The sequence below is a fragment of the Dromiciops gliroides genome, chromosome 1 (genome assembly GCF_019393635.1).
Source record: "Dromiciops gliroides isolate mDroGli1 chromosome 1, mDroGli1.pri, whole genome shotgun sequence".
In the NCBI taxonomy this organism is placed as follows: domain Eukaryota; kingdom Metazoa; phylum Chordata; class Mammalia; order Microbiotheria; family Microbiotheriidae; genus Dromiciops; species Dromiciops gliroides.
The window spans coordinates 263419323-263446251 of record NC_057861.1 but is presented as its reverse complement, the minus strand read 5'-3'; the positions used below and the strand labels follow the sequence as shown (position 1 = coordinate 263446251).

At 35.9% G+C, this 26929-nt stretch overlaps 1 protein-coding gene across 1 annotated transcript in view; it reads right to left on the bottom strand.

The window, feature by feature from the left end:
- The window catches only part of RP1 (RP1 axonemal microtubule associated), a 715393-nt gene that overhangs the window by 178176 nt on the left and 510288 nt on the right, over positions 1-26929 (bottom strand). The window contains exons 38-40 of the mRNA XM_043976222.1: positions 21968-22122; positions 8492-8570; positions 2052-2183 (exon numbers count right to left, since the gene is read on the bottom strand). Of these exons, the coding sequence (XP_043832157.1) occupies positions 2052-2183; positions 8492-8570; positions 21968-22122 (366 nt within the window). The remainder of the gene's footprint in view (positions 1-2051; positions 2184-8491; positions 8571-21967; positions 22123-26929) is intronic.

The following is a 26929-nucleotide window of genomic DNA, read 5'->3' as shown; positions in this document are numbered from 1 at the left end:
TTGAATGACAATCTGAGAAGCCAGGGAAGCCTTCTGAGCTAGTGTAAGTTAATAAAAAAATCCTTTGAATTTTGTCTCAATTCATAGGCTTTATGACTAATTGATTCAAGGACAGCTATTTGATGTCTCAATTTTTTCATTGGGAAAATAGAAATGATGATACATTCACTATTTGCTCCACAAGGTTGTTGTGAAAATCAAGTGAAATAATACATGGAAGTTCTTAGGCTTATGATGATGAAGAAATAAGGGTTTTAGAAAGTGATGTATTAGATGGTGCCTAATTCTTCTGAGAGTTCCTCATTAATAAAAACTAGATACTTTGGACATTTGCATATAACAAGAATATATAGGGCTAATCAACAGTATTCCCAATTGTAGCTCAGGGTAGATGGAGGATTTTCTATTTTTTAATGTTCATCTTGCTGCCATTTATGAATTTGAGAATTTTAAATAATACTTATGATATTAGCAATGTGCCCCCATTTGTATTATTTAAAGAGGCATATTGCATTGTTCACAAATCTCTAGGAAAATAATGGGTTGACTAATTTGCAATCCTTCCCCTATTTTATATCATTTTACTCATAGGCTACTAGGCTTTGAAGTAGGTTTTTAGTGAACAATAGACAGCTGTCAGTTATCTTTATGAGAAAAAGCTCTATGGAAGTATAATTAGAAGATGAATTATAAGTTTGGAGCTAATTTTGATTTCCACTAGGATCATGTATTGTACACAATATCTAATTACATTACATAATATATTATTATATGTTAAATGAATTCATAATTGTACATAAGCAAAAATAAAAATTCTTATTAAAATATCAATACATATAATAACATTTATATTTTAGAAAATATGAAATTATAAGAAACATTATTGTACAATTTTCTTCATAAAAAAGTTATAGAAAGGGGGCAGCTAGGTGGCGCAGTAGATAAAGCACTGGCCCTGGATTCAGGAGTTCCTGAGTTCGAATCTAGCCCCAGACACTTGACACTTACTGGTTGTGTGACCCTGGGCAAGTCACTTAATCCCCATTGCCCCGCAAAGAAACAAGCAAACAAAAAAAGTTATAGAAAGATAGGAACCCACTTATAAGGACTTGGTTATGTTGAATATCTAGACTGACAGCTTACTTTTGACATCAAGTGTCAGAAGGTCTGGGTTCTAACAACCATCTCAATCACAAATTAGCTTTGGAATCTTAAACAAGCCTTTTAACTTCTCAAGACTTCAGTGACCTCGCCTATAAGACATGTTTGGAATAGATGGTCTCTGTTACTTTTTAGTATGTCTCTATAACATTTTATTGAATTTGTTGTGTTTATTTCATTTTATTTATTTTCATGACAAATTATAGTTCAAAATAGAACAAAAAAATGCTTATGAACTTTGACACAGTGAGTTTAAAGTTGATTGGGTTACAGGATCTCAGTCTGTGGATTAGAAATATAGGTATATGCCAGACATTTTCAATCATTTATCTTCCATTCTGTGCCCTTTTTCAACCTCAGTTGCAACTGTAAATCAAAGAGGATGGACAATATGGTCTCTAAGGTACACTTCAGGTCTAATATTCTGAGATTCTATTATTTTAATGGATGGTAAATGGGTAGAAATCCAGATAAACTATTATGGTATTCAAATTATTTTTATTTTCAATTTTAACACAGTCCTCTGATAGATAATCATATTCAGGAACCTCCCCTCAATATTTCAGAAACATTTCATAAAATATTGTCAGACCAACATTCAAGCCTGAAGGCACTATTTTATTTTTCTTGATATATTTATTCCCGTTTTATAGCAAGCTCATAAAACACAAGGTTCAAGGTATTAATCCTCTAACTTTACTCATTTTCATTTACTGTTTAGTAAATTAACTTTTGAATCCTTGTTAATGAATCCTGTTCATATGGAAATTTGAAGCACTATTCAGATCCACAAGTATTGTATTTGGATTATTTGCATAATGGAAACTATTATATTCTTTTCTAGATTGAGTAATGACATAGTGGTATCCAAATAGCAAGACCAGTATTACCTTTCAGTGGAATTATAACTTCACTAAATTCTTTTTCCAAATGCTTGCTGATCCAGTTTTGATGAGCAAAGACATGAGTAGTAACAGAGGTATGGCCTTCCTTTATAATAACTTCATCCAGAAACCAATTGTCTGGTTAAAATAAATAAAAGAGAAAGACACACAAAGAATTAAAATAAAGGTCTAGAGCAGAATCTAATATGCTTCAGTTGAAGTAAAAAACAACAACAACAACAACAACAACAACAGAGGCGTAGCAAACATGATCTTAGATAGGAAAAACAAAACAGACATAATTAAAAGAGATAATCAGTAAATTACATTTTGCTAAAAAGATTCCATGGACAAGGAACTAATATTTTAAAAAGCAGCAAGTTTCTCTAATAAAGACCTCATTTCTCTAATATATACCAAGAATAGAACTGAGTCAAATTTATAAAAATAAGAGCCATTCCCCAACTGATATATGGTCACAGTATATATACAGGCAATTTTTAGAAAAATAAAGCAAAGCTTTAAAAATGTTTTAAATCACTATTGATTGGAGAAGTGTAAATTAGCACAACTCTGAGGTACTACCTCATACCTATCAGATTGGCTAATGTGACAGTCAACGAAAGTGACAAATATTGGAGGATATGTGGAAAAAAGAGGCACATATGTACTACTGGTGGAGTTCTGAACTGATCCAACCATCCTAGAAAGCAATACCATTACTAGGCCTACATTTCAAAGAGATCAAAGAAAAACAGAAAGAATCTATTTGTATAAAAATAACTCTTTTGTGGTGGCTAACAATTGGAAATCAAGGGGATGCTCATCAATTGGCATATGGGTGAACAAGTTGTGGCATATGATTGTAATGGAATACTATTATGCTATAAAAATAATGAAGGGGTAGTTTTAGAAAAACATGGCAAAACCTATATGAATACAATGCAAAGTAAAGTGAGTGGAACCAGGAGATTACCGTGTACAGTTACAGCAATGTAAAGATGAACAATTGTGAAAGACTTAGCTACTCTGAGAAGAACAATGACTCAAGACAATTCCAAAGATCTCCTGATGAAAAATGCTATCCAACTCCAGAGAGAACTAAGGAACTGAGTGCAGATCAAAGCATATTTTTCTCACTTTCTTTCTTTTTTTTTTTTGCTTTTAAAAAAATACAGCTCATATGGAAATATATTCTGTATGATTTTACATGTAAATTTGATATAGTGCTTGCCTTTTCAGTGGGTAGGAGAGTGAGTAAGAGGAAGAGAAGTTGGAACTAATTTTTTTAAAAATATTTAAAAATAAATAAATATTAATTTAAAAAAATAAATGGAAGATTTGTTCACTCTCTCATTATGCTACAAAGATGCTTTCTTAAGAAACATATATTAAAGACAACTTCTAATTAAATCTGTGTTTCTGGACATAAATCAAATTAATTCTTTGATTCTATGTTTTAAAACTTTAATTTGGTTGATCGTCAGTAATTTCTGTCATAGATGGCCATAGGTTAGTCAGATCTACCTCCTGTAGAGAGAGAGAAAATCTCCTCTTTGACAGACAAATAATCCCATCAGCCCAAATCATGAAGGTGAATGCCAATAATTAAATAAGTCCAGTAAAATTTGTTGGGAAATATTTGCCCAGAAGCAAAAGCAACAAGTGCCCAAATTATTTTTTTTTCAAAAAGGCATCATTGATATAACATTGGAGCATGTATTTGTCATAGCATGACTTTCTAGAACAATGACTTCATTTAGTAAACTTAATAGGTCATATGCAATGCTTGAAATAAAAAGTAAAAAATCATGGCTTAGCATTCTATATTTTAAGAGCTTTTTTATTTACACAGAATATCACATCTCTCAAAAGAAATCAAAGCCCTTTGCACCACAGCAACCCATACATTTAAGAGAAAAGATTGTAAAGTGTTGTCTCCTCAGGTCACAAGACCTGTGGAAAGTCCCTTCTCCTACAGTTTAGCAGGAGAAGGGTCAGGAAAGTCCCCACTCAGCCTTTGGCCAATCAGTACAGGGTAGGAAAGTCCCCAAGTCCCCACTCAGACCTCAGCCAATCAGGATAGAGCAGGGACAGAATTGCAGACCACAAGGTAGGAGATGTAAAGCAAATTTGCAGAAGTGACCCCTAGAATTGACCTGTAGCTGAATTGTGCTTGCTTAATAAGATAATTGCATATTAACTAACACACCCCTGGGTGAAGATTTAATTATAATAAGATATGTGATGTATGAAGTGGGAGTATTGTATGTGGAGAGTGGGTGATGAAGTAGGAAGGACACGGAGATTGTGACTCTCTAGTACTCCACCAATGAGGAATGAGGGGAGGGAACTTGCAATAGGGACCAGGGATAAAGCCTTTTGTGACAGGCAAATAAGTATAGCACTTCTCTGAGGTGTCCACCCACTCTGCAGACCATAAATAAAGCTTGTTTTGCTCACTACTTTTTGGGACAGTGGTCCTGGTCATTGTGGGCATTTCCCACACATTCATAAATTTTCATTGTAGCATAATTTTTTTGGATAATGAATACTTTGCTAGAAATCACATTCTTTATCTAGAGAGAAGTGATTCCTAGCCTTTCAGCTTTTCAGAAGTGAATTAGTAAATGGAAATTTTTTTAAAAATACATTCTGACACTAATAAGGGAGAAACTAAAGCACACACCTTCAAGTCTATGGGGCCACTGGGCTAGTTTTGGTTTTGTGCATATTGTAGGGAGTTCAGGATGTATAAGGTGGCAAAAGATAATAGGAGTTGAAATACATGTCAAGAACAAATGAGATATAGTTCAGCTTCTCTTCAACTCTCTGAAGACATCGCAAAGTGAATAGTAAATTAGAAAGTGAAAACTAAGCATACAATTAGGCACTTTTAAGGGGTGAAAATAAATTATTGTAACAGGAAATTTGGTGTAATGTAGTGATTTAGTAATCCTTGTAGGAAATTTATTATAACTATATCACCACAGCTGTTTCTATGGGCCACTAAAGAGAAGTGACCATCCTTTGTTAGGGAGAACCTGATTGAAGTAGCATAAACTTTGGGGTTGTAACAATTATTCTTCCAACAGGTAGAGTAGAATTATTTTTTAATAAATTATAGGATATCTAAGAGAGACATGACATTGTAGGGAAAGCTACTGTATGGAGAGTCAGCCTTGAGGTAAGGAAAATCAGTGTTTAAGGTCTCTTGAACAGAACCATGTGACTAGGGACAAGTCACCTAAACCAAAGCTTCTTACACTATGGGTCACAACCCCATCTGAGGTTACATAACTGAATGTGGGGGTGGTGAAAAATTTAGCATCAGTAAAAGGTTATGTATACCTATTTTATATGCCTATATGCCTATATACCTAGGGTCTCAGGCAAAAGGGGGTCTGATGGGAAAAAGTTTAAGAAGTCCTTACCTAAATTCATTGTCAAAGGTAAAAAAAATTGTTACTTACAAACAAACTGAAGATCTTTGTTGGGGAAAGTTTTTATATCAGAGATTTTCTAGGTTAGTAAAATCATAGGGTCATGGGTCTCAACCACTGCTCTCCCTTATACATTATATCTTTCCTTTCTCTAGTTTTTTTTTTATTCCAGTTGAAAAAAAAAAAAGAAGATGCAATAGTTTATCTACACTGATATTGCAGATGTATACATTCACAGGTGTGTATGTATGTATGTATGTATGTATGTATGTATGTATGTATGTATTCATCCTAAAGAGAAGATCAAGTTTTCTTCTTTTATCCTCGCCTAACATTTTTTAAAATGGAAAAATAGTAAAAATGTCAAGATTCTTGATATTGCTGATTACCAGGCCCTAGCACTTAAGCCTGTCCCTGTTAAATATCCATAGTTATGTGAGAACTGATAACTAGAAACAGACATAATTTTTAAAAGGCATCTTGCTTCATCAGAATTTCAATTCAGAATGTATATGTTATATTTCCAGCTCTACCACTTACTGTCTCTATGACTTTGGAGAATACACACACACACACACATGTGTATATATATATATATATGTGTGTGTGTGTATACATATATGTGTATGCACTTTACATACACATGCATGTATATACAGATATACATATACACAAAACCATATATACATATATTACAACATACATTGTTTTGGTATGTGTACTGTGTGTAAACATACATGGTTAGATGAACGTATATACAATTATATACAGGCATATGCATGAGTACATGTGCATACATACCCAAATGTATTTTAAATTGGATAGGGATGAATCCTCTCATCAAGTGCCAAGGTGACCCATCAGCCTCATCTCTCATGCAGACACATATGAGCTTACACACAAAAGTAAGCATACATGCACATATATATATACATGAATACATGCATAAATACATATGAGGGACTGCCCAATATGCCCAGTCTTTGTGACAATATGAATTTCTCCCATTTATGTATCTAAACGGAGGGCAAAGTTTAAAACACTAAGTTGTAGTCACAAAAGTTAAATAGCACAGTTGGAAATACAACCTGTGTATCCTAAATGCCAATTCTGATAAAGCAATGTACAGTGCAATTAATATTCAGTTAATCATTAAATATTTTGTAAACATCTCATATTTTACAAGCACTGACCAAGTACTTGGATGATTATTAATAAAAAATAATAATAGTAATAGTAATAATAACAGAATTAACATGCAAAGAAATATGTCCAAACGAGCTGTATACAGGTACAGGAAAAATTATAAATAATCAACAAAGGGAAGGCACTAGAATTATGTGGGATCAGGAATGGTTTCCTGAAGGTGAAGGTGAAATTTTAGCTAGGACTTGAAAGAAGCCAGGGGAGCCAGGACGTAGAGATGAGGAGGCATTTTAGGCAAGAGGAAAAGTTAGTGAAAATGCCTGGAGTCTGGAGAAAGAATTTCTCATTGGATGAACAGCAAGGAAGCCTGTGTCATATTAGACAGTAGGGAAGAAAAAATGAATAAAGTATAAGAAAACTGAGAAAGGGGAGGGAAGAGTAGGCAGGGCTTTTTATACAAAAGGAGGGTTTTCTATTTGTCCCTGAGGGTAACAAGGAGCCACTGGAGTTTATTGCCTGGTTGGGGTGAGGTGAAATAGGCAGATCTGCACTTTAGGAAGACTACTTTCATAGCTTAGTGGATAGATTAGAGAAGAGAGAGTTTTATAGCAGGGAGACCAACCAGCAGGCTATTGTAGGTATAAGATGATAAGACTCTGCATCAGGGTGATGGCAGCATCAGAGGAGAGAAGAGGCTTTAGGTGAGAGATGTTACAAAGGTAAAATCAATAGGTCTTGGCAACATATGGGAAGATGAGAGAGAGTAAATTTGTTAGAATGATTTTTGATTCTAAGTATCCATTCTCTCATTTTTGCTGTTTAGTCATTTTCAGAAATGTCTGACTCTTTGTGACCCTATTTGGGATTTTTCTTGGCAAAGATACTGGAGTAGTTTGCCATTCCCCCCCCTCCCCCCCCGCCCCCCCCCCCCCAGCTCATTTTACAGATGAGGAACTAAGGCAAACAGGGTTAAATGATTTGCCCAGAGTGACACAGCTAATATGTGTCTGAGGGCAGATTTGAACTCAGGAAAATGAGTCTTCCTGAGTCCAGGGCCATCACTTTATCCACTGTGCCACCTAGCTTCCCCCATTCTCTCAAAACGATAACTATAAGACACTAGCAGTTCTAAGTGGTATGGCCTAGAAAAGGTAATCAGGAATTTTAAAGTAACTTGACATTTTTGCAGTTTTTTTCTTTCTCTGTTCTTCCAGTGAACGACACAAAAAATATCCAATGTTCTGTGTTGATAATTCTTATAACTATTAAAGGAAGGTTGTTAAGGAGTCCTGAAACTAGCAGTCTAGAATCCAGTCACACAGCTCCTTGTATGTTCTGTGCATAGAATCATCAACCTCTGAGACCCACGTAAAACCTCAATTCTTTGAAGCATATTTTTGCTTTCAGAAAAACAGGTTACTTTTAAAAAGAGTTACAAATAAGCTTTATGAAAGCTTACTAGCATATTGCATCAGTTTCATCAAACAAAACTATCTTACTAGGCTCCTCTACTATAATGTGATACTATTTTGCTTTGTCAAAAGATTGAAGCGGGGAATGAAACAGGCCAGATTTCATAATGAGATTTATGAGGCTTTCAGATTAGTACAGAATGAATGTGCTTCCCTTAACACCCCATTATATTTATTTCATTGCCTTAGTGATAGACAGATTTGAGGTAAGCTTTGTAAAAATTTGCTGCATGTCCTTACATAGGAACAATACCAAATTAACCTATCAAAACAGTGTGGCGAATTAAAGTTACAACCCCCTCATTAAATTCCCAATATATTTAGTATATTACAATCTGTATAGTCAATGTGCAGGCAATTATTTTGTATTCTGAAGTCACAGTACCTTTTTTCAAACTCTGGAATCCAAGAATAATCTGATGTAGTTTACCAAGGTGCACTGCTTTAACTGTGAAAGCCTTCACCTGTGATTGAAGAAAGAATTAAACTGAGTGATGAATTTATGGGAAAAGAGATTTGGTCATTCCCTCTCCTAAATCATATTTTATCTAATCCATTCTGTAGATTTGGGTCATTTTAGAGTTGGTGAGAATCTTAGAAGGGAAGATGAGGTCACTAAGCCCTGGGGAGGTTCAGGGACTTTAGCAAGGTTCCCCAGTGAGTTCCTGGCAGAACCTATCCTAGAACTTCTGTGTCCTAGTTCCTGATTACCATATTCCTACTCTTACTCTCCATCACCCAACATGAATGTCAGCTAATGAGTCTTTCCCAAAATTTCTGTTGTCTATTTAAAGTTCCATTAAAGACATCTTCACTTTTTTATTTAACAGATGGGGCACACTTATGAAGGCTAGCTGAAAATAGGTTATATGTCTGGAAAAAAATACTAGGAGCACAACTTATTGCCACAGTCTCTGAATGCTTAGCAATTAGTGAACACAAATAGGGACTTGAAGGACAATTCAGATTTGATTTGGGAGAACACAAAGAAGGTACAGAGAGAAACCTGAGTTTGGATAATAATTTAATTTTTCAGAAAGAGAAATAAATGAGTCAGGATGAGCAAAACATCATGATATTCTTGAAGATATTTTTTGTCAGAAGCAACACAGCTGAAGTGTGGCTGAAAATCGAATAGAGCTGCTAAGGGTTGCCAAAGTTTAAAAGGAAAAAACCAAAAAGACAAATTAATCTTAAGATGATAATTGTTGAATCTCAACTACTATTTCAATAACTGAAGAAAATGCCTTTTTCATTTTATTTTCATTTTTAAATAAACTTTTATCAAATGGGAGAAACAGGTATTTATCTCAATTAGTCAACAAAATTTCATTAAGTACCTACTACTATGTGCTAAGTACCATGCTAAATACTGGGGATACAAAATAAGGACTAAAAACAAAAACAATTCTGCCAAGAAACTCAAAATATAATGTAGAAGCAACACAAACAACTATGTGCAAATAAGAGATATGCATTAAAGGTAATGTTCTGATTCTTCTCTAAAAACATGACTAATGTGGAAATATATTTAATATGATTATAATGTATAACCTATATTGCTTTCTGGCTTCTGGAGGGGTGACGGAAGGGAGGATGGGAGAAAAATATGGAATTACAAAAATATCTTTAAATATAATAGAAAAACTAAAATTAAATTAAATTTTTAAAAGAGGGAATATATTACCATTAAGGGGGAATGGAGAAAGCTTCTTATAGAAGGTAAGATATTAGTTAGAACTCAAAGGAAGCCAGAGAATCCAGTCAGCACAAATTCATGAAGTTGGTAAATAGGATGTCTCATGTGAGAAACAACACAGAGGCTGATGGCAGTGGATTTAATGGTACAATGGGCAGGGGCAAGAACGGGTAAGGTATAAGATGATGGGGAAAGGTAGTAAGGGGCTAGGTTAAGAAGGGCTTTGAAATCCAACAAGAGGGTTTTATATTTGATTTGGGAGGTGATAGGAAGCCACTGGAGTTTATTGCCTAGGGCAGTAAAAGTTCAATTCAATTCCTCAGTAGAGTATGGATTAGAGTTAGGAAAGACCAACCAGGTGGTTATTTCACTAGTCCAGCAAGGCATGCAGTGATGAGAACTTGTGCCAGGCAGTGGACAGAGCTAGAGGAGAGAAAGGTCATTTGTGAGAGATATTCAAAAAGTAAAATCAATAGGATTTATCATTAGATTGGATATGGGAGTTGTGAATAAGGAGAGTAAGAATAAAGCATTAAAGATGACACCTAGCTTGTGAGACTTGGTGACTGAGGGGATAGTAGTATCCACAATAATAACAGAGAATTTAGGAAGAAGGAAGAGTTTGGGGGAAAAGATCCACAGACATAGTAATTAAAATATCTTTACTCAGTCTTGAATATATTGTGTTTAAGATATCTATGATACATTTAGTTTGAGGTGTCAAACAATTGTTGAATATAAAAAACTGGAGGTCAGTAGAGAAGGTAGGGGTAGACAAATAGATCTGAAAATGATTTGCATAGAGATGATAATTTAATCCATTGGAACTGAGATCACAAAGTCAAATAGTATAGAGAAAAGATAAGAATATCTAGTTCAGATGCTTAGGAGATAACCATGATTAGTGGACATGATCCAGATGAAGATGAAGCAAAGAAGAATGAGAAGTTAGAAAGGTAGGAATTGAACCAAGAGACAATGGCATGATAAAATTCTAGAAAGAAGAGAGTACAAGGAGAGTAAATGGATTAACAGTGTCTAAAGCTGCAGAGAAATCAAGAAGAATGAGGATTGAGAAAAGGTCCTTAGGTTTAGCAATTAAGAAATCATTGGTAATTTTGTAGAAAGTTCCCCAGTTAAATGATGAGGTTATAAACTAGACTGATTAGAATTAAGAAGAGAGTGAAAGAAAAGAAATGGAGATGGTGATCATAGAAGTATTTCTCCAAGAATTTAGCCTTAAAAGGCAGGAGAGATATGGGACAATAGCTTTGATGGAGGGATCCAGTGAAGTTTGGTGGGGAGGAGAGAGAGGAGATATGGATGTGTTTGTTGTCAGAAAGGAAGCAACTAGTAGTTAGGAATGGACTAAAGATTATGAGAGAGTAGAGATGATAGAGGGGGAAATCTGTTGGAGAATATGCAATGGAATGGGATCATATATGCATTTAAGGGGTTTGCCTGGCATGCCTCTTCCTGTGAGACAAAGGTGAAGGAGGAGATAATGACAGAAAATAACTGAGTGATATGAGATGAAGAGGAAAGAAGAGGAAGTTCTAAAAAATGGCTTCAATTTGTTCCAGTGAAATATTCCACAAACATCTCAACTGAGAGGGTGAAGGGAATAGAAGCTATGAGAGACTTGAGACAGGATGAAAAGTTTGGAAAAGTTGAATAAAACAATGAATCAATTAGGAAGGCTAGTTTTAATTAATTTCAACTAGTTAAAAGGAATTGCCTTGTCATACTGAGTGCCCATTTGAGATTATGTAACATAAATTTGTAGAAGGCCCAGTCACCATGCTTTCAAGATTTCTCTAGCTTCACTCAATAGCATGTCAATAGGAGTAAACATAGTAGTTGATGGGAGTAATCCAAAGCTGAGGCACAGTAGGGGAAGATCAGTGATACAATAAGGGGGACAGTTTGTGGTTGTTGTTTGTCTTTCATTCTTGAAGAGGATCATGACATCGGGGTGATGTTATTACTTGCAGTGAATTGGTTTTAAGTGAGGGAGGTCTGTGCAAAGTCACCAACCTCACTCACTCCTCCAGAGCCATCTGAGTCCAGTGGCAAGATATATACCAGGATGACTGGAGATGGCCCTAGATGTTTAAGGCAATTGAAGTTAAGTGACTTTCCCAGGATCACACAGCTACTAAGTGTCTGAGGTGAGATTTTAACTCCAGTCCTTCCAACTTCAAGACAAGTGCTCTATCCACCACAGCACCAAACTGCCCTAAGGGGGCCAGGTACTCTAGAGAAAAGAATATGATACAGATGAATTGGTTCATTTTTCAGGGTCAATATGGGAAGGAAGTAGCCAGTGCAGAGGTTTATGGCCTGAGAAAAATGAGTAGTGAGACTAGAGGTATAGGTGAGAATTAAGACCATATTTTAGGTTTGCAAGGTAGAATGCGGAATAGCAATAGCTTATGATCAGTTAAGAGAATTTCTGAGTTTGTAAAGATGGAAATGGAGCATATGAGAGTGGTGACAAACTCAAGGATATGACCATCTCTGTAAGGTAAGATGGAAAAGCAAGTTGAGTACAAGGAGTTAGGAAGGAGAGAAAGCTTGACTCAAGCATATCTCATTTTGACTCCATAGTTTTTTCTCAATACATATAATGTTAATATCATTAGACAAAACTTTATATCAATATAGCATTTTAAGGTTTTGAAAGAGCTTGTCTCATGACAAACATGAGGGAGGTATGCAGCACCATTGTTATCCTTTCTGTTTTACCGAGGAGGAACTTGGGGCTCTGAGAAGTTATATAACTTACCCGTCACTATAGAACTAGTAGATATAAGAAGCAGGATTTGAATCCAAGTCTTGTGACTCCTAACACAATATCATATTCAATGCCATATTGCTTCTCTTAGCCTGTCAATGATGAGGATAGAAGTAATTTCTCATCATTTATTTTCCAAAGTTATTTCCCAGACATTTCTCCCTAACAACCTTACAGGAGAGTTTTGAGGTCAAATGGAACTATGCATTGGGAAGTACTATGAAATCATTTAAAGAGGGATGCTTTGTAAGCATTAATTCTTAATTGAGACAAGGACAAGTCTGTGATATATGCTAGGAGAAATTATTGAAAGTTACAGATAAAATGACAACTAAAGATATTTTAATCACTGTGTCTGTGGATGCAAAGGTCACAGAGCAAACAAGAGGCTGACAGTAGCAGCCTGAAACCTCAGGTTGGCACATCTTCCCCAGAAGGTTATTTCCTCAGGGAATAATGTACATAATGCTACACTTGGGTCCAGAAAGACCTTAAAATCCTTCTTCTGATTTCTCCTAGCAGCAGCATCACATGATTTCTATGTGTCTGTCTCAGGCAACTGTATAAGGCTAAATCATAGCTGGACTGGGGTCTGAATATCTAAAATCAATCAGTCTAGTATGATTTATTAAGCACTTCCTACATGCTTAATGAGCAGGAAAGGCCAAATCGTGGTCGCCAACTTAAAGAAGATCACATACTAATCAAGGAAACGTGCAAATATTTATGTACATGCAAGATATATATAGTACATATGGAAAATGATCGCAGAGGGAAGGCACTAGCAGTTAGAGGATAAGGGTGGGGGAAGCCTCTTGGAGAAGGTAGGATTTTGGTGGAGTCTTGAAAGAGACCAGGCATAGACATGAAGCAGAGGTGAGGAGGAAAAGCGTTATCAGTTTGGGAAACAGACAGCAAAAAGACAGAGAATCATTAGAAGTTACATCCATGATGAAGCATACATCCTTCAAGACCAGTAATCTCCCAAAACATTGAGTATTGTGTACTTAGAATGTCCACAGAAATCATGCCAAGTCTAAAAGATATGGGAATGTTTGCAAATAAAAGTTTTACAGAATGTTCATGATCAAAACAAGAATCCTTATAAATGCTTTTGCTATTCCTCATAAAGGCAGAAATCACTAAGCACTCAATAAAAGACCAATAGATATTTATTGAGGAATAACACATAGTGGAATTGTGGAAAGAATGCAGAATACAGGGTGGAGGCCTAGGCTTCTCTTAGCATCACTATATTATGTTCCTCTCCTCCAGTGTACATTGATTGGTTCTTAAAAGGTGTGCATAACTTGATACATTAATCTTTCTCACTGTTCTTACTGTTTGTTTATATTAAGCTTAACACACTTACTAGCTGTGTGACCCTGGGCAAGTCACTTAACCCCAATTGCCTCACTAAAAAAAAAAAAAAAACGAATGTATGTGAAAGTGTATTTCACAAATGAATTTTCTTTGGGGGTGGAGGGAAGAAACTAATGGTATTTCCAGACTATCACAGAATTCTCACAAAGACTACTGATTATTTACGTGGAACGAAGGCTACTAAAACATGTCTTTGGATTAAAATGCATGCTCCTAATTATTTGTTAAATCCCTCAAAAATTTCATTTCTCAGTGATATCTCACTATAATGAAATACAAGTGGACTCCATGATATCTTGATTTATTATTGCAAAGATTTGAACATATCCTGAACCAAGTGACTGCTCCTGAAAACTAAAATCAGTACAGCAGTTATTTGAGAACTGATACAGGACAAAGAATGCAAACTTTACCCTGTTCCTGAACTATTGTTAAATTGTTAAATAATATTCCAGCATAATCTACATATGTCTGGGGCTAGCCGTCACTGGCAGGTTGGGAGTTGAAAGTTCTTTACCCCAATTACAAAGGAAATTTGGCCTAAGAGAGTTTCCTTTACAGAGAAAGCAGAATATCCCCCCCCCAAAAAAAAGAGATACAGATTTGACATGAGGTAACCTTGTTGTGCTATAAAGAATTCCAAACACTTTCTTTTTTTGGGGGGGGGAGGTGGGGCAATGAGGGTTAAGTGACTTGCCCAGGGTCACAAAGCTAGTAAGTGTTAAGTGTCTGAGACTGGATTTGAACTCAGGTCCTTCTGAATCCATGGTCGGTGCTCTATCTAACTGTGCCACCTAACTGCCCCTCCCCACAAATAGTCTTGTAAGAAGAAAGAAAGAAAAGAAAAGCACCTAGCAATTGTAATTCATTAGAGAAGCAGTGAATGTCAATAACAACTTGATGGAGGAGGAAGCCTAGAAGACAGACAACTCCTGGAAGATCAGGTGACAGTTAGGTCCTCTCTATAAGCATGGATTGCCTATAGCTGATTAGAAGTATTCTCATACCCTCCTCATACATCTCCTCATTTTCCATGTGGTTGTATTTGTTTTGGACTTCTTTGGTGTCCCCACTATGGGCCTTCCCATCCTGGTCAGGTAGCTTCCTCCTTTTCCCTCCCGTTCTAATTCTCAGCTTTCTTTTGTGAACTGTTTCTTCTTGTACAATTACAAGTCCCTTGATGGGGACACTGTCTATCTTTTTTATATTTGCATCTTTGGGCTCAGGACAGTCCCTGACACATAGTAGGCACTTAATGTTTACTGTCTTTATTGATACCCAGCTGTGGTATGGGAATCTTTGGAAGAGTGTGGCTCTATGTATTTTTTTTGAAGAGAGTGTCATGGGGTGCAGAGCACCCCAGAATTTCTCTGGGGCACGTCAAGGAACCTTCTCCTTGAGAAACCAAACCAGAGGACAGATAACGCCTAGAGAGATAAGCTGAACCAAATCGGACTGAGCTAGCTTTGGATTCCTACCCTTCATTCTGGTCTCCCTTACCCTGGGGAGATAAGTTTGGGTGTGTCTGCCTCCTTTGTGTTCTGAAGAGGGATCTGTAGCCACCCCTCACCCAATTCCTTTAGTCACTACCAGTGGGGGATGGTCCTCCACTCCTCACCCAATTCCCCCAGCTACCACCAGTGGGGGATGGTCCTCTCTCACTAAAGGAACTTTTCACGGGCAGATGGTCCACCCCCATCAGTCCTCTATAAAAGTACCTTCCAGTCTCCTGTTCGAGGAGATTTGGTACCTCTGAGCCATGTGCTTTATGCCAATCTCCCCATGAAAGTCCAAGGATTTCTTTCATGGTTTCCCTCCCCCACCCTTCCCTTCCCTTGCTCCTAAATAAACCACCACTTTATTCTAACTACTTTTTGTGTGCAAGAGGGTGTAATTCTTTAAAGAGGAATTCCTAAGAACCCCACCCCTGAACCAACCCGTACCCCATTTCCCACCATATCAAGAGGATCCTGTAGGTTTCCTTGCTCAATTCAATTCAACAAATGTATATTAATGCTTTGTATGTCCCAGGTATTTACCTTGCTATTTTTCATTCTTAATAAATGTTGTTTACTCATAACTTTATATGTCAAATCTGGTTGGGTGTGGAAGAGAATACACTAGATGGGGACTCGTTAGAAGACCTGAAGAGTACCTTGAATTTAGGTTTAGCTCTCAAGAAACTATACTGAGGTCTCATTGTAGCCCAGACTACAATGACAACTGCATGGTCTTAATTGCATTATAAAAGACTCCTAGTAAGGTAATTTTGCTCCACATGGGGAAGAGGCTTGAACCTTGAAAGGAATATAAACAACTTGATTTTGGATAAAGTTTAATGTCAAATACATGTGTAGATGTAGAATGATTTGGCATGGGATGCATGCCTCTTTTAGTTCTTTGCCAAGAAGTGAAATAGAAAAAAAGGTAAAAAAAGTAATCAAAGTAGGCATGCAACTAAATGAAAAATAGATTTTCTTTTTAGATTTTGAAATCACAACTAAATAACAAAAATATCAAGATGCCACAAGAATCTCTGAAAGTCACAGTTGATACTATTGTTTCCCTAAGTAAATTTCAAAAATTAGAACAGCACTCAGAACAAAATTATAGGAAAACTCAACTGGAAACATAATAGGTAAAATAAAGATAAGAATTGGAAATTCATGCCAGAAATAGCAATATCAATTGCTATGGGGTAGGAAAATAAAGGAATAATTCAGTTAGCATTTCTGACAGCTGTCTTCTGAAACTTTTAGGTAGGAGGATGAGAGTGAGCATAATGAAAACAATTATGTCTAAACAGGTGAAGATATTGTATTTTACCCTAGAAACAACCTAATGACTTTCTCTCCTAAAGTGGCCCTCCTCCAAACATCCTCATCTCTGCTGAGGACCTCATCATCCCCATTTCTCAAAGTACTTCCCTGACCTTTGTTCCCCATATCTAATCATTTTTAAATTCTTTTTGATCCTTTTCCCACAAGATTTTGTGCATCTACATTTTTTTTCTCAATTTCTGTCTTATGTGGCCTGCTCCTATCCTGGATAATTTCAATAGTCTCTTCCCTTATTTACATTTCTAATCTTTCTCTTCCAACAAGTCAAGCTAAATCAATTCAATAAGCATGTATTAAGTGCATTACTATACGTGAAACACTGTGCTAAAAACTGGAGATAAAAAGGCAGAAATCAGTCCCTTCTCTTACTGATTCATAGTCTGAGGGAAATAGCATGCAAACAACCACTATATGCAAACAAGACACAAACTAGCCAAATTGGACTTAGTACAAAGGTACTAAGAGTAAGGAGGTATGGGAAAGGCTTCTTACAGAAGGCTGAGTTTTTGCTGAGATATGAAGGAATCCAAGGAAGTCATAAAACAAAAACTAAAGCTCTCCAGGCATGGGATAAAGCCAGTGAAGAGGAATGGAGTTGAGAGACAGAATGTCTTACGTGAGGAAAACCAGGAAGGAGGACAGTGTCACTGGATTAGTTACACATGGGAAAGGTAGAAAGGGACCAGGTTTTCCTTTAAATTTCAAACAGAAGGTGTTACAGTTGTTCTTGAAGGTAAAGGGAGCCACTGGATAGGGCAATAACGTGGTCTGATATATACTTTAGGAAGATCAATTTGACAGCGTAGTAGAGGATGGACTAGAAATGGACTGACATTTGAGAAAGAGACACTAACCAGAAGGCTGTTGCAATAGTCCAGGCGCAAGGTCATAATGTCTTGGACTAGGGTGGTGGCAGTGTCAGGAAAAAAAAAAAAAGAAGGAACTTACAAAAATATGAGACATATTACAATGGAAAAACAAAAGTACATACCAACAGATTGGTTATAGGGGTAGGGGTTAAAAGTGAGGATTCAAAGATGATCCCTAGGCTGTGATGTTCCACACAGCTACCAAAATGCTCTGTCTAAAACAGAAAACAGAGCTCATCATTCCTTTGCTCAAACTTTTTCAGTAGCTCCCTATTGCCTCTAGAACAAAATACTAACTTGATCAGCCTGTTACAGTCATTTCAGTTGTGACTGACACTTCATGATCCCATTTGGGGTTTTCTTGACAAAGATACTGGAGTGGTTTGCCATTTCCTTCTCCAATGAATACAGTGGATCCATTTTGTCAGGCAAATGACTTGCCCAGGGTCACATAGCTAGGAAGTGTCTGAGACTGAATTTGAACTCAGGTCTTCCTGACTCTAGGTCCAGTGCTCTATCCACTGAGCAACCATCGGCCTCAGTTCTAACCTACATTTCCAAATTATTTCATAATATTTCCCTTCCCAAATCTGTATTCTAAATAAATTGGAACACAAGACCACAAATTGGATCACAAATTTGGACCACTACATTCCCATCTACCACTTCCATGCATCCACACAATCTGCCAATATTCCTAGAATGTGCTTTCTCCTCATCACTTCCTGCCACAATAACTTAACTTCCTTTAAGGTTCAGCTCATATGCCACTTCTTTAATGAAGACTTGTCTGAATCTCCCAGTCACTAGTGGTTTCTCCTTCCCTCCTCAAACAACTCTGTATTTATGAATCTAGTTACATGGCATGTCCCTCTTATATGGCATTCTAGAGATCAAGGTCAGCTTTGCTTTGTTATCCCCATGATGAAAAGCACAGTGCCTTGAACCCTTAGGTATTGAACTAATACCTACTGAGGCAGTTAGGTAGTATAGTGGATAGAGGCATAAACTACAAGTTAGGAAGACCTGAGTTTGAATATAACCTCTGATATTTGCTAATCACACTGGACAAAACATTTAATTTCTTTCAGCTTCAGTTACTTTGTCTACAAAATGATAACAATAAATTAGCACCTACCTCATAAAGGTGATACACTTTACATGTGTAAAGTGCTTTGTAAACTTAAGAGTGCTATAGAAATGTGAGCTAGTGTGTGGAATTTTTTGGTGAATTTAAATTGAATTGCTGGCTCAGTGTCATTAACCATCTCTCTTTTTCTCTATTTCAGGCAATGAAATAGGGACAAGCTTTGATTCATTTGGAAATACGTTGTCCTTCATAGAGGATCTGTTAAAATAGGTAACCAGTAATAAATTAATATTTGCATCAGGTAGAACTAGAAAAATGGCACTTCTGTACCCAGGGAAAAGCTTGAGACAAATGTGACTCCTGCACTAATGTGACTAATGTCAGCACCCCTGACATCAAACGATAGTTACTTTTGTACCAAAAAGAGCAAATATTTCTAGCATTAGATTGTGAATTTGTAAATGTAACATTAAAAATGTTCCTCATTAACTCTATGAACACAACTACCAAACACTCTTCACACAAATCAAATCAGATCTAAATAATTGGAAAGATATCAATTGCTCATGGATAGGCAGAGCTAATATACTAAAAGTGACAATACTACCTAAATTAATTGACTTATTCAGTGCCATACCAATCAGACTACCTAAAAATTATTTTTTAGAGCTAGAAAAAATAATAACAAAATTCATCTGGAAAAACAAAAAAATCAAGAATATCCAGGGAAATAATGAAAAAAAATTCATAGGAAGGTGGGTTAGTGGTACCAAACCTGGAGCTTTACTATAAAGCAGTAGTCATCCAAACTATGTGGTACTGGCTAAGAAATAGAATGGAAGATCAATGGAATAGGCATAGGAAACTAAGTAGTAAATGACACTAGTAATGTAGTGTTTGATAAACCCAAAGACTCCAGCTTCTGGGATAGGAACTCAGTATTTGACAAAAACTGCTGGGAGAACTGGAAGATAGTATGGCAGAAATTAGGCATAGACCAACATCTAACAACTTATACTAAAATAAGGTCGAAATGGATACATGATTTAGACATAAGAGGTGATACCATGGGTAAATTAGGAGAGAAAGGAATAGTCTACCTTTCAGATCTTTGGAAAGGAAAACAGTTTATGACCAAACAAGAGATAGAGAATATTATAAAATGCAAAATGGATGATTTTGATTACATTAAATTTAAAAAATTTTGTACAAACAGAAGCAATGCATCCAAAATTAGAAGGGAGGCAGAAAGCTGGGAAACAATGTTTATGGCCAGTACTTCTGATAAAGGCCTCATTTCTAAAATATATAGGGAACTAAATCAAATTTATAAGAATCCAAGTCATTCCCCAATTGAGAAATGGTCAAAGGATATGAACAGGCAGTTTTCTGATGAAGAAACCAAAGCTATCTATTCCCATATGAAAAAATGCTCTAAATCTCTAATGATTAGAGAGATGTAAATTAAAACAACTCTGAGGTACCCCCTGACACCTATCAGATTGGCTAAAATGACAAAAAAGGAAAATAATAAATGTTGGAGAAGCTATGGAAAAATTGGAACACTAATGCATTGTTGGTGGAGCTGTGAACTGATCCAACCATTCTCAAGAGCAATTTGGAATTATGCCCAAAGGGCTATAAAGCTGTCCATGCCCTTTGACCCAGCAATACCACTTTTGGGTCTTTTTCCCAAAGAGATCATGGAAAGGGGAGAGGGACCCACATGTACAAAAATATTTATAGCTGCTCTGTACGTGGTGGCAAGGAATTGGAAGTTGAGGGGATGCCCATCAATTGGGGAATGGCTGGACAAGTTGTGGTATATGAATACGATGGAATACTATTGTGCCATAAGAAACGATGAGCAGGAGGAGTTCAGGGAAACCTGGAGGGTCTTGCGTGGGCTGATGATGAGTGAGATGAGCAGAACCAGAAGAACATTGTACACAGTATCATCAACATTGTGTGTTAATCTACTGTGATGGACTATATTCTTCTCATCAGTGCAACGATACAGAAGAGTTCCAGGGAACTCATGATAGAAGAGGATCTCCAAATCCAGGAAAAAAAAAAAAGAACTGTGGAGTATAAATGCCGAATGAACCATACTATTTCTTTTGTTTTTGGTGCTGTTGTTTTTCTATTTTGAGGTTTTTTGTCATTGCTCTGATTTTTCTCTTATAACATGACTAATGCAGAAATATGTTTAATGCTATTATGTATATATGTATGTGTGTGTGTGTGTGTATATATGTATATTATATATATATATATATATCCTATATCAGATTACCTGCTGTCTAGGGGAGGGAGGAAGGAGGGGAGGGAGAAAAATCTGAAATTGGAAAGCTTGTATAAACAAAAGTTGAGAACTATCTTTACATGTAACAGGAAAAAAATAAAATACTTTATTAAAAAAATGTTCCTCATTGCACTCATAGCATACCTTGGCATGTCCCAGTTCTAGTATGGAAACTAGGAAAACATTCAAAGGCACAATACAGTTTCTCTTCAATAGGACTTTGATGGGACAAAAGGTACACGCCTTCCTCTACATCAGTCAAACTTTTATGTTCTATTCCGTAAGTCCCGCATTTAAAAAGAAATTCAAGATCTTCAGAGTTTTTGCCTAATATGAAACCTGTTCTCTAGTCTTCCAAATATTTTAGGTGAAAATGTATTCCAGAAGCCTTTACAAAGGGATTGCTTCAGGTATTCTCAGAGTGTTCTCAACAAGAATGTATCTTTTCTTACCAACTGATGAAAGCAATTATTGGAGAAATAAGTGCTGTGTTCTTCTTTCATACCATAAACAACTATTTTGAAATGGTGAAAGAAACTGAGCAATTGATTCTATACCTCCTTTGTCAATAGCCCTATGTTGTCACATATCTCAGGATAAACAGAATAGGCCTTGGTTATTACATGAATAAACACTTTAGGATCTCATAAAGATACCTGAGGATCTCAGGAACAATTGTGAGTGATTGTCTTTCCCACCATGTCTCAATATTATGTAAAGAGGAAAAAAATAGCGAGATACTTAAGCACTATGTCTTTGTAGATATCCCTGTCCTCATATTATATTATATTCTCTTAGTGTTGAGTGAACATAATATAGAGTCCATGTAAATGAAAAAGAGCAAACCATTTATTTAATAGTTAACATTTTTGTTTTACCTGTCCTCTAGAAAAGGTGATTGGGCTAGTTCTTGAATTGTTAAGCCATCTTTTCCCAGAATCACCTCTTTCTCCTTTTAGGTAAATGTAAGCCTGACCAGTCGCATCTGCATTCTTCACATCTCCAGTGTGTATCTGGATAGAATACTCCACAACTGCAAAAAAGAAAAATAAAGAAAAAAGTCACCAGAGAAAATTTTTAAATTTGTGTCTTTTTGTTCTACATTCTAAGGATGTTCTTGTCTCAATAATCCTGTGAATAAATTTGGGTAGGAGTAAAAAAAAAAGGCTGTTTGATATAAGATAGAGAACCAGAGACAGTAGGTTAGGTGACCTGACTTGATTCTTGAATTACTCAATAGCACTGGTAAAGTAGATGAAAAAGCTTAAAGAAGCCCCCACCTAGTTACAAATACCCAACTTTTGTTTCTATTTGAAAATGACCAAGGCCACAGTTTCCATCATCAAGGAATAAAAATCTGCTTATATAAAATAAGAGATGCTTAACATTTACCCAAGCAGAAAATGTCATTTACTATGCTGTACTGAAGATTGTAGACTTGGTTTTGTAAAGAGGAAATAAAATACATTTTACCAACTCTGAAAATGCTCAGATTTAAATTTTTTAAATGATTATATGAAATTTTATATTAAAAGTGTAAGTAGATGTCAAAAGGAATGTTTTCCTGACAAGATCACAGCCTTCCCTAAAAGTTTAAGCATTCTAAACTTACAAGCCCATTGTAAGAGTTAGGAATAATTATCTATTCTTTTTCAGAGAAAAATAGCATTATCTTCTAAGGTCAGTAAAGGATGATATGATTAGCAGTCAATTGATCTTAACATGTTTTTAAAGTCTTTTTAAACCTGCATACTTCAGTTTTATTTCTTAAATGTTATCAATTAGGCCATGAGACTCCATTTATTTTTACTAGCTGCCCCCAGTGTCTCTGTCTCTGTCTCTCTGTCTCTGTCTCCGTCTTTGTGTGTATGTGTGTGTCTGTGTGTCTCTCTCTCCATCTCCAATGCCTAGCTTCCCTGGCTTCCTTCAGACCCCAGCTAAAATCTCATCTTCCACAAGAAGCTCTTATAGAACCCTGTTAATGCTAGTGTCTTCCATCTGTTAATTATCTCCATTACTGTATATATCTTGTTTGGACATAGTTTTTTTGCACGTTGTTTCTTCCATTAGAAACAAATTAACTCCTTGAGATCAGTGACAGTATTTTGCCTTTCTTTGTATCCCCAGTGGTTAACACAGTGCCTAGCACATAGCAGGTGCTTAATACATGGTTATTTTTATTATAGAAGTAAATTGGCAAGGTCTTGATCATTTGAGATATGCAAGTGTGCCTTATATGTCCATGGCTCAAGTGGGAATGGTTTGAAAAAAATCTAACCCGTATGTTTAGTATTTGAGAAAAGTAAACAACTTATAAAAATGACTATATTTTACCTTTAAGGAAACATTATGCCTTTCCATGCCCCATGAGGTAAGTGGTCAGAGGCTTTGGAAAGGCAGATGAAAAAAAAATGACATTGGTTACTAATAGCTACCTTGAAAGTATTAAACTCATAGTTAAATAAATGCAAATTAATACAGCTCCAGGATAATATTTTACACCCATCAAATTGGCAAAGTTAAACAAGATAGCATTCAATACTGGTAGGACTATAGAGAAACAAGCTTATTATTACTCTGTTGGCAAAGCTCCAAATTGGGAAAATCCTTTTGGAAAGGAACAAGGTGTCACATGGTAAGTAAGAGCCACAAAATTCTTCACACAACTGACCCAATGATCCTACTTATAGGACAATGGCTTAAGGATGTTATTGACTTGGGGGTGGAAAAAGGCCTATCAGTACAAAAATGAACATTCAAATACCAATGGCTCTACTAGATAGAAAAATAATTTATTTCAGGGGACTGTTGTCAGAATCAAATGAAGAAAATTACATAAAGTACTTTGCAAACCAAAAATAACATGTACATTTTAGCTAATAATAAACTATTCTTCATAAATTAACTAATGAAAAATCCTCATTCTACAAACAGACCTTAACAATTAAACCAATAAACTTTATTGGATATAGAGCATTATCAGAGGGGAAGAACTAAAACAAAGATCTACTACCTATAATCATCTATACATGAAATGTATCCATTAGTGTTTGAGAACAACATTTTAAATAGATGTAGCCGTACTAACTATTCATAATCTCCAAACTACAGGTGATGAAAAGCTTTTAAAATATAGAGTTCTGGCTTAAGAGATCAAAACTCTCTGGGAATAAAATGACATCACCTTCATCCTTTTTTCTACTGGATTTGCCCTCAAAATGGTTTCAAGGACTCTACAGAAGATCAGGTTTCATCTCAGTATTTATATTCTGTTCTGAAAAGAAACCATCTATTTTACCTAATTGTGCAATAGTTCACAGAACATTAAATGTAAAAAAAAAAAAAGATTGTTTATCTGAGTTCCATTGAAAGCTATGAAGAAAGATTAAATAAAAAGATGATGATGATGATAAGTGTAAGTGATCATAATGGTCATGATAGCAAAAACAATTAGAAATAATATATGTGTATAAGGTTGAAGAATACATGAAAATTATACCATTAAAATGTATTATTATTTTACTGCATCACGGACAACTATGTATATGAAGAATATAAGAAAGTAAAGGAGTTTCTAGGAAGCAATGCAGAATGAAGAAAAGAAAAATTGCAATATACATACTGATAAATAGGTAAATGTTAATAACAATAAAATAATAGCAACAAAATTTAGAAAAATGTAGAGAAAAACAGTTCAGAAGGGAATTTCAAAGTAAATAGGGCTCTTTGGTTGCTATTTTATTAAAGTTAATAGATGTATTAAAAACTATAAATGACAAAAATTATGATGCCATGTTCATTTTTTTAATTCCTATTTAAATTTTTAAAAGCTTTTGATTTTATGTAGTTATGATATTTATAATAAATAACTTTGAAATAGGATTATTAATTTAGAGATCTTTATACTTCTTAAAGACAAAAATAAATATAGATTTTTTCCAACTGGGGATGAGTTCAATAGTTTATCAGTATACAAATCAGAATAGTTTTTTTTTTTTGGTAACTAAGACAATTAGTGTAATTTTATGGTTGAAAATGGAAGGATGGAGGGAGGAAGGAAAAAGAAAGAAGGCAGGGAAAGGGAGGGGGTAAAAGGATAAGGGAAAAAGGGAGAAATTTACAGCCTTGTCTGTGAAGGAGTAAAGCAGAATGTATGCATAAATACACACACACACACACATAATAAGCAGTTCTAACATGTTTGGTTTTTGAAAGCTACCTTAATAATCTGGTTTTTACCACATTTCTTGTGTTTTCCTGTCAAAATATTAGGTAAATCAGATATAAAGCATAATTTTACCATCTTCTATTATTAATATTCATTTATTCTTTATCTTTAATCAGTAAAACCCCATATTTTACACATAATAATTCTACCCAGTGAGGACAGTGATTGAATAACACTGTAATGATTGTAAATGCCTACTCTGTGGACTTCTTCTTAAAATGTACACACTTTACACAATTGAATTCCCTGAAGATAGTGGTCTGGTAATGTCAATTAGTCATTCCTTTTGGTCTTGGCGATTTTACTACTTGCCACTTCCTTGCCAAGACTTAGTCCAGTATCTAATCTCAGACCTCTCAATTAAATGACTCCAAAATGACTTCACATTCCCAGAAGGCTCTTACTTCATTTACTTAAATATTTATCTGAGCAAAGAAGAGGATCCAGGATAAGCACTGTGGCTTCACTACTCTTCTGTAATCCAGAATTACAGGAAGGAGAGTTTCATAATTTAGAAAAGGAAGATGGCTCTATTATAGAAGCATAATTTGAGATCTTTACATGGTTTTAGTTTCCTTCTTTTCCAATCTTAAGCAGAACCAAGGCTCTAGCTTGCCATTTTAGAGTAGAGGACCTTGATGTTGGATCATGAGAATGAAATGAAATTTGAACCTGCTGGTCAAGATGGCATGTATATACACACATATACACACCTGCAATACATACATACTTATGTATATTTGTGTAAGGTACACATTAAAAGTGAACCTATTTATACATATTCATTGTGTTTATAAAAATTGTAACTACAAAGGCATTGTTTAAGGAAGTTATGTGAAAGACAGAACTGGCAGACCAAAAGGAAACAAACTTAAAGGAAGAGAGGACTTAGATAATGTACAACTTGTACAGAGTAAGAACTGAAAGTGTGTTGAAATCTTTCAAGTTACGCGAAGAAAGAAAAATGGAAGGCACAAAGTAAGTTCCCATCAGATTTCTCTCATCAATAAGCTAAAGTAACAATAGGTCTAGTGAAGGCAGTGAGCTCCTGAACTCATGACAAGATCGCTCCAAAAAACATCCAAATAAGGTAATAGGAAAATGCCTGGAGCAGCAAAACTCACAGAAGAATGTGCTGCAATCATCTTCTAACCAAGAACGGCTTGGAAGGTCAGAAGGAGGGAGCTGCTGTGCTGATACAGGAGTCAGGCCCAACCCCATAGTCACCCTGACACAGATCCAGTCTCAGGAAGTCCTCACCAGAGAAGGAGACCGCCAGAGCCTCTGAATCAGCTGAAGCACCAGTGTTGTCTGGAACTAAGCTCACAGTCTGGTGAGTGGGCTGAGCCCTGGGCAGGGGAGAGACTACAAGGGTCTATGCTGGTGCTAAGGCAGAACTTGGATTTTACACCCCTACTGAGAACCAAGTGGTAGGCTCGAGTAGAAGTGGCCCAGTTCTGGGAGGGGCACAGGATCGTCAGAGCTAACAACCACAATACACAAAGCTGGTTGATTGGCAAGTTGGTCTGGGGTCATCTAGGACCAGGAAACAGGCCAGGAGAGGGAAGAACCTGATTCTCCTTAAATCATACCACCTAGGACTTCTTAAGCT